Source organism: Oreochromis niloticus, linkage group LG6, assembly GCF_001858045.2.
Source record: "Oreochromis niloticus isolate F11D_XX linkage group LG6, O_niloticus_UMD_NMBU, whole genome shotgun sequence".
NCBI classification, from domain to species: Eukaryota; Metazoa; Chordata; class Actinopteri; order Cichliformes; family Cichlidae; genus Oreochromis; species Oreochromis niloticus.
Genome location: NC_031971.2, coordinates 7,232,598 through 7,241,866, shown reverse-complemented (window position 1 = coordinate 7,241,866; position 9,269 = coordinate 7,232,598). Strand labels below are relative to the sequence as shown.

The following is a 9,269-nucleotide window of genomic DNA, read 5'->3' as shown; positions in this document are numbered from 1 at the left end:
GATGGTTAGAATGCATTCTCTCTGGTTTATTCAGGTTCTTTAGGAAGAGTTCTGTTTGAAATTACAAAATGCACTGGTAGAAACAGCAGAGATAGAGAAAGAAACAGAGGGAGAGAAAGAGATGGTCAGAGAAAGTCAGAAAGAGAGAAAGAAGGGAATTCATAAACGGGAATAACATCACCAGATTCAGGTTCAGGCAGCTCTTTACTCTCAAAGGGATTGTTTATCATTGAGGAAAAGTTTAGTATTCCTTCTCCCCCCTTTTTTAAAATCTTTTCTCTCTCTCTTTTTTTCTTGTAATGTTAGTTTAAGTGTTATCTATCCTTCTTACCCCATGGATACCCCCCCTCCCTACCCCCTCCCCGTGAAATAACTGGCAAATATAAGAAACAAACATTCTTTGATTTTATCATCAAAGTCATTTCCATTTTTTTTGTTAGCATGATTTTGTTTTTCCGTTTTTTTATGTTTTTTTTCCATTTTTGTTTTTAAAAATAGAAGAAAAAAGAAACACATTGCTCTTAAAAACATCTATCTATCTATATATATATATATTACATATATATACTTTTTCTTTATATTTAATATATTTTTTTTAATTCCTGAAGTTGACTTGTTACCCAACATAGTGGCATGCACATTGCACATGCAAATCTGTAATTAAATACTTCTCTTTTATCTTAAATTGCCATGTATGATTATATTTTTTATTTTTTTTTCCACCCCGACTTGTTGTATGGTTTTCTACTGTGGCACTGGTTTTGGTTCTACTGGGTCGAGGGTCAGATGGCGTGCGTGGCGATGCGATGGATGGCTGGTGGCTGCTCCAGAGAGATTCCCAGCTTTGCGTCTCAGCGCTGACAAAGCTTTTTAATCGGCTGGTATTTGGATCCCTTGAAGTCAGATTGAACCCTTTGTTTTTTAACAGTTGATGGAGGGTTGTGTAACTGGAGAAGGTCACTCTGAAACCTTTACCTCCTTCTGTTTGGCCCGGTGTGACTGTTTCGCCAGCTGTTGCCTAACTGTCACAAAGCAGCAGATTAAACATCCCTAGTGGCTTGAACATGACGTAATAGCTCGTTTGCTGCATCACTAATGTTCCCTAAGTTGGTTAAAGGGGTTCAGAGTCTTCTTAACAAAAATTTATTTAACAGTATTTTCAAACCTAGAAAACAGTCCAGTTTTGGGATCTATCAGCCTGCAGTGTCTGACGTTGAGAGCAAAAAACAAAAAAGAAATCAAATCTTCTGGAGGCAACTCTTCTCTGGTGGGCTGATGGCGATGCAAACAAACAGAGGACAGAGATGGTGAGGAGAAGAATGAAGGACATGGATGGAAACAGTGGGGAGCCTTGCTTGAGGGTTGCAGCGGCTACAGCAAGAGGCATTTCACCCGTGTTTCTGAAGAATCGATTTACTGATTGGATTAGGGAACCAGGCAGGTGTCATGCTTTTGCATTAATAACTCCCTCCTTCGGTGTAAATGTAAAGACCTTATCTGCTAAAGAGATTATCGATACGTTAAATGCAGTTTAATCCGCTAACATGCTGTATTTGCTGTTCTTCTGCTTCCTTGAGGTGAGAAACTGATCATAGAGAACGGTTTTTCTCACTGCTGATCAGATGAGCTCATCTGAGATACAAATTATTCATCTAAGTGAATAAATTCAGCCCCAACACCTGCCAGGCTCCACGAGGAACTGAGCAAGGCGCACACGCGGCAGGCAGACGCCTCCAAACCAAAAATGCGCACACAAGCATGAACTCACTCAACCGATCCACACGGGCGTTTCATAATGAGCGATGATTGTGAAAGCTCAATCCCGCCACCTTGCGTTCACGGGTGGTATGACATGATGAGGGAGGGCGAGGGGACGGAGGGAGAAGCGACACGAGTGTAGAATGAATGGAGATCTGATGAACACAGTGAGTTTTTCACAAACTTTATGGATTGTATACACAAGAATTACAGAGGCAATATACACATTAGATGGCATCGGAGAGAGAGGGAGACGATGGGTGACACATATGACATGATGATCTACAGAGTCCCACCCCATCCCCACCCACCCCTTACAAATACAAACACGCACACACACACCCTCCACACCATCCTTACCAATGAGCAATGAGGACGTTAAAACGTAATGTGTGTGCACTGTGAATATCTCAGATGAAGAAATCATCTTAGTGTCCTGTACAGTGTAAGGCACTGAGGATTACCTTCTGTAGCTGATGGTGCCAGGACACACACACACACACACACACACACACACACACACATTAATAAACTGACGAATGCATGCAAAACCAGTCCCGTATCTTCTCACATGCGTACACACACACAGTTAGTGCTGAAACGATTAGTCGATTATAGAGACAGCCGATGCAATCTTCCAAAACCATTTACTTTAGACTTACTTACTTAGACTCACTTATTTAACTTTAACCAAACTTGACTGTTATTTTCTTCTTTTCATATAAAGAAGACAGGGCTCATTAATGAACACTAATGGGCAAATGTGTTTTCAATGCTTGTAATCCAAATTACAACAAACCTGCACTTTAACAGGAACTCTTAAGCCATTGCCAAAAATCTTAAAAGCCTGAAGTGATTTTTGTGAGAAAAAAGGAAGCAAGCAAAAAGAACATACTGGGATCAGCTATTAGTCAATCAGATATTCATTTGCAACAGTATTGATACCAGCAGTGCCGTGTTGGCCTTCCCCAGCTGACACACAACTTCACACACTAGCAGACACCTCAACAGCAGCTGAAGGAGATAATGTTCAGAACTCTGAACAACAATGTTGTATTTTTTGCACAACTTAAAAGTACTTTTGCTGTTGATGTTGCTTGTTTTAAATATTCCACTCAGTTTTCTCTTACTTTTCCCTGTGGTATTGAAAATGGTTGTGAGGATCTTTCATGGCATCAGTATTGACTTTTAAATTCTAGTATCGTGACAAACCTGACACGTATATGTATAATAATGACAAGGCTTACTGATTAATCAGACAAATCGATTTCAGCACTAAACACACTTGGACGCCACTCGAAACACCTGCTCAGTCATATACACTCACAAACTGTCACAGACACCACAAACAGAGGAAATGTCTCCTTATGGCAGCAGTAGCCCCGCCTCCCTCACAGCGGGACAAAGCGTGGATGGGTTGATGGTGGAAAACATGGCTTCTGAGGATGAGGATGAGCCTGAAAAGTGGTCCAGTGCCATTGTGAAATTGTGTAATAACATCTCTATGACCTCTGCTGCTGCTGCTCCCTGCCCTCCCCTCCCCAAAACTCCCCCCTCCATCCCCTGGAGTCAACAAAACCTCTAAGAAATTGCCTTCTGCCCCTCCCACCCGTCCCTCCCCTGCCTTGCTCTTGACCCCCCCTTACACACACACACACACGCATGCACACATTTAGTGCTGTACAAAGGGGAGACCACAGAGTGGCTTCAGCTACATAAGCACAACTTTTGGCAGCACTACTGTACATTAAAACCCACGGTGTAGTGTTTCTTCTTCTTCTTTTTTTTTTAAAGAGAGCCCTTATTTCTGTGTTTTTTCGAAACGTTGCCTCACGACTGACCCGCTGACACAATTTCACAGCCGACTGAGCAGATGGGTTGGTGCATCTGTTCGGTTTTCCTTTATCCCAGAAGGAAGAAGAAAATCCAGAAATGATTAGTCACATGTTTAGAAAGGTGACAGAAGCCAGAGGTGAAGATGCGAAGGAGATGTGGAGAGAAGTGATGACTGAGCAAAAAACCTTGCAGACCCTCCCCTCCCTCCCCAATCCCGTGCAAAACAAAGAGAAACACCAACAAAAACTAATAAAGATCAAATGCTCACTGATCTTTTTTATCTTCAAAGAGAATGGTGTTTGTTTTTGGAAATGCTCACACACAACATGCTTTCACAAAAGGGCAGTGTTGTGTGTCGGCCATTTTGGATCTGCTGTTACAATTCTGGACAAGCGAGTGGTGTCATGGAGCCAAAATGGAGGTGGCTTTTCCTGCCTGGCTGTCAACAGTGTGGCGTGTCAGTGCGTCGGCAGGCTGTTGACGGAGAGGAGTCGGTGTATAATGTGCTAGTGAAAGCAGAAAGGTGGGGTTACCGTTCCAACCTCTGACACCACACCAGGTAAAACCATACAATAACTCAATCTGACGGCTGCGTGTTATTGTGTAGCTGACTCTGTGTTATGTTGTCTATCTAGCTACCTAACTCTAGAGGGACCTGAGAAGTAAGCAAACTGCCGTGCACCTCTGTAAAACTCTCACTACACCGCCTGAAACTGGACCCAGGACATCTCCGGGATGGACACGAGATGGTGCCACACCATAGCCAAGAGGGCTAGCCAGTTAGCAGGATCCTGAAATGATGGTCATTTTAGTCTGTAGAGGCCAAAACCTCAAGGCTTTGATTCCAACTGTGTGGATCTCTTAGGATTTTGGCAACTTTTACAAAAATCTGTATGTCTGAATGGGAGTTTTAAACTCGTCCGTCCCATTCTGGATGTGATGTGGCTTTCCTGCTTCGAGTCTAGCTTTTTGACTGTTTCCTCACTGTGGCCCAGTTTTAAAGTCACCACACTCCCCATTTCTATGCTAGCATGGGCGCCAGTGGGACTCAACTTTTAAGGCGTAGTGTGGATGATCTCATGTACTACAGTGGATTAAGGGTTGAGGGGGGTGAGTGATGGACAAAATGGGGCATGACAAATTTGACTCGGATACAGAAGGCACTGTGGCTCTGTAGGGGGCTTTGGGGGAACATTCCCCACCTGCCGTAACCTCTTGATTGTAGGTGAGGACAGAAAGGGGGTTTCGTGTTATGCGCCCCTTCATGCCCACCAAGCAAATGAACAGTTAACAAAAAACAACCACCCCCCCAATCCACATCTTTCCAACGCAATGCTCAACTACTAGGCCTGGAGGCAACGCATCTTTTGGAGAGAATAGAAATTTGTGGAGGGAAAAAAGGGATTCGTCATCAGGAGGAGGGAGGGAAAAAGACAGCTACAGAGGTACATGAACTGTGGGGGTGTGATGTCATGTGACGTCTGGGGAAAAAAACATCGGTGCCAGTGTTCACATTTTCTCAGATCTGCATGTTCCCGTTTCCTCGGCCTGTTTTACAGTACCACTGCGTCGTAGGTTCACCTTTTTGAAGTAATATGATGAGGATGCCTATGAGGTCTGCATAGAGTCAACACGTGGACTGGGGTTTGTTTACTGGCTTTTGCAAACAGCGCGAGGTTTTAAGAGTAACTCGATTCCTTGACTTCTTCGTGAGCATGATCGGTATGCAAAATAAATATTTATCTGAAACTCTAATTATACTCTGTTGTCTATAACTACATCTACGATATCATATCTAGGTTTATCTGTAGGTAATCAACTATATTTATCTATACTTTATCATTTTGTCCTAGAGTTATTGAATATTCAATAAGTGTTATCCCTCATAACAATAAGGATGAAATATTATTAGTCCTAAGTGTTTCTGTCCTGAACCTTCAGCATCACTCTCTACCAAGCTGAAAGAACAGACGTCAAAGCAAATGGACAGCAAAAGAAGGATAAATCAGGGAAAAGAAGGTCGGTGGATACTGAGTTTGGCTTTGGCAGGGAATGGTTTCACCTTTGCTACAACCTTATGTGACTGAACTGGGGTGACTAGTTGACTCTGGTTAGCCAGACCTGAGAGAAGGGGTTGTAGGGTTGGGTGGAGGGTCAGCATTGGCGCAGACAAGCAAGCGGAAGGGCGGACTGACAAATGGACAGATATTGTCTCTCGGGCTGCATCCATGTTTCCTGCAAAACGCTAGGACTTAACATATATATCTTGCAAAGATATAAGGTAAAGATCAGCTTTCACTCCTGATCTTGAAACTAGGATGTGGCTCAGAGACTGTCCTGTAGACGGGGAAGGTAGGGCCAATAACATAACATGTTTATCACTGCCCCCTGGTGGCAAAAATACTGACCGACACCAACACTGTACCACTAATACTGTGCTGATCTCACTACAAAACTACAGAGCCCAACAGATTGAAAAGCTTTTTTTTTGGCAGCAAGTGGGAGAATTCAATCTCAGTAGAACTTTAAACTCGGTAAAATGACCTTTCTGAGCACCTCTTGAGCGTGAAGAGAAGACAACGTTTTCACGGCTCTCAATAAATTGTCCTGCCTCTAACTCTGAACCTAAATTACTGATCTTTGGGTTGGCTTGACAGAGTTCTGACCCCTTGTGAACCACTGCAGGTCAGATAACTGAGAGTCCGTCTGACCTCCAAATCCACCATTCCAGAGAGAAAAAAGTGTGTCTTTAAAAGAGTTGCATTATAGCACGCAATGCTGCTCAGGAAGCGTTCCCAAGCTGCAGTTGCCTTGAAACATTGCAGCAAGGCATCAGAAACCCGATAAACATCATTAAACGGGGGAATAATAACATAATGGATGTAAACAGGATGAACATAGCATACACAGCATAACTCCAAATAACATGACAACAAATCTACAGCAACAATTCAACCAATCATCACCATTATCATCATCATTGTCACCATCGTTTTGCATTGACATTGATATCATTATTCATAAAAGTGTCATCATTAACAATAATAAATAAAGTGTGTTAGAGGTTCGCTTCTCCATGCCCTTTCTCCCTCTTGTTTCTCAAGTGCAGACGGAAACTTTAAGGTGCTCCTTGTCTTCTAACAGGTTGCGCTAACAGAGCTTTGGGCAGAAACCGAGACAAATAAAATACCCAACTGTCAAAACCTGCTTCAGGTACAGAGAAACCACAAAAAAACATTTCTGCTGAGATCTGAGAGAGAAAGAAAGAGCTGGAAAGAAGGGAGCTTCTTTTGTAAACCTAAATGCAAAGTTTCCTACAAAGCCCCCCAGGTCCCACCCACACCAGTTAGATTTCCTCTCTAGTATGTATTTAATCAGTCATGCAGGTTTCCATCAGATTTTGAGCTCTGAAAAAGATCAAAGGAGGCTGAGCGAATGCAACAGAAGAACCAAGCTCCAATGTCCTAAGAAGAACAAGAAGTAAACGACAGAAGAAATACTGAAGAAATTAGTCTTTTTTTCCCATCCCTCCTTTCCTCTCCTCCGCCCTATTCAACTGTGTGATGTCATTTCCTGTCGGGTCATCCTCTGTTGAGTAACAGAGAGGGAAGGGGCTTGACAAAGTGTCCGACTCCCTTTCTCTAGTTACCTGAGCCCAGCCCACAAGTGCAAGTGAACAGGAAGTGAGCCCACACTGTGGCTCTCCCCCCTGACACCAATATTACTACTACTACTACTCCTATCACCACCATCTGCTGGACAGGAAGTGATGTCACATCAGTTCCATCAGCACTATGCGAGTCCTTAACAGTAAACAGAGATGATAAAACTCATCAAATATCAGCCAGCGCTGTGATTGGCTGGTTTTTGCAGTATAGGCGGAGCTTCCTGGTTCTGTCAGTTGGATAGGAAAAAGGTTCTAGATAAAGTGGTTGTTCTCCCTTTTTTTTCTTTTCAGTGTTTGTCATGTAAAGTTTCACTGTGTTCTTCATTGTTCAAGTTTGATTTTCTGGAGGCATAGCTTGGCATGTAAGGGTTGGGGGGTCCTGGCTTTTTATTAATTGATGTATCTGTCTAGGAGCAGAGTCTATGCAGCGGACTCTGTGTTCCAGCTCATTTTCAGGCTTTTACAGTAGCAGTCTGGCCAGTGACAAATAGCACACGTCTAGCAAATCTAAGCAATCAGGCATCAGTCTGAGAGAAGTGCTTTTAGGCCTTGTAACATCGCACTTTAATAACCTCGTGCTCCTCCCTTGCTTGCACTCCCACACCTCTCTTTTCCTCCTGCAGCCAGGTCTTGATGATCAAGGCTGATTCTGGGAAGTGTAGTTCTGAGATTGAAAGAGGCAGAGGTAAACTGTGTCCAGGCCTTGGCGGTCTCTTTTTCTTTTTTACCCATATGCTGCTCTGTCACTCATTTGAGTCTTACACAAAATGTGTAAAAGGCTTTTCTGCTGCCCCCCCCCCCTTCCACCCCTTCCACTCGTTCATAGTCTGAGAGCTGAAGGTAGAGGGTTTTGAGGGTATCCAACCCCTCCCACCACTCTGTTTTGTTTTTTGTTTTTTTTGTTTTTTCTTTTAGTCTACATATCCAAGGCCAGAGCACTGGAGACTGCTGTTCTTCTTCTCCTCTCCTGCCATATCCCAAGCTCTTTATGGTTGCTAGCACCAGTCATCCTCATCCGTCTCACTGTAAGGTTCATGCAGGCCCTTGCGGGGCCCTCTGGCATGGGCAGGCCGGTGGTGTGGGTGGGGCGGCACCCCTGGTGGTCCCCGTCGGTGTGGGGAAGGTGAGGATGAGCGGTAACCATTTGGTACCCTACGTGGATGCGGGTGAGGGGGTGGAGGAGGCCCGTGGCGGGCAGTCCTAGGTGAACGTGGGTGTGGGTGAGGATTTCCTCCATGTGGATGAGGGTTGCCGTGGGAGAGGCTCTGCTCGTAGGCGGGAGGCTCGTGGTGACGCTCATACTCATAATCTCTCTCGTAGAAGGGCCCGTCACCCTCCAGGCTGTCCCCGGGTGGAGGCCCGCTCCAGCGGCTTCGGTGAGGCGACCTGGGTGAGCCGTGGAGGGGCGAGCGTGGGGACTGGTGCCTAGGGGAGCGTGGCGAACCATGCCGGGATGAAGAGCCCCCGTGGTGGGGAGAGGCGTGGCGTGACGGGGGTCGGTGGTGGTAGCCTCTGTCATGGTCTGGAGGGGAGAAGTGTCGTGGAGAGGGTGAACGCAGGTGGCCTGGCCCTGGGGGGCCATAGCTGGGCTTGCGGACTGCGGGGGAGTAGGTGACATGTGGGCGTGGGACTGCAGGGGTCTGAGGCAACTGGCGGCGGCCTCTCCTTGGAGTGCTGGTCCCCGAGGTAGAGGGAACCGGGCTGCCGCTCACCGAACTACTGCCCTACAGCAAAATGTAAACAAGGAAAATCAAAACGCACCACAACAATAACAACAGAGACCAGAACAGAGTAGAATGGAGGTGAGATAGATAGACAGAAAGAAAGAGAGATAGATGGATAGATAGACACCATTAAAAATCATCCAAAAACATAGTGATGAAGCAAACAATTGACATCAAGAAGCCACATGTCACATTGAAGAAAAATGGACAGGGAAACGGTGACAAAGAAAAAAAAAGCATAACAGAAAAAAGAGAGATTGATATCCATAAATAGAAGTGTGGAA

General features: G+C 44.9%; 1 protein-coding gene across 1 annotated transcript in view; it reads right to left on the bottom strand.

The window, feature by feature from the left end:
• cacna1ab (calcium channel, voltage-dependent, P/Q type, alpha 1A subunit, b) overlaps positions 1–9,269 on the bottom strand; it is a 158,182-nt gene continuing 148,913 nt past the window's right edge. The window contains 1 exon segment of the mRNA XM_019360310.2: positions 1–8,985. Coding sequence (XP_019215855.2) covers positions 8,257–8,985 — 729 coding nt within the window. The 3' untranslated portion in view covers positions 1–8,256.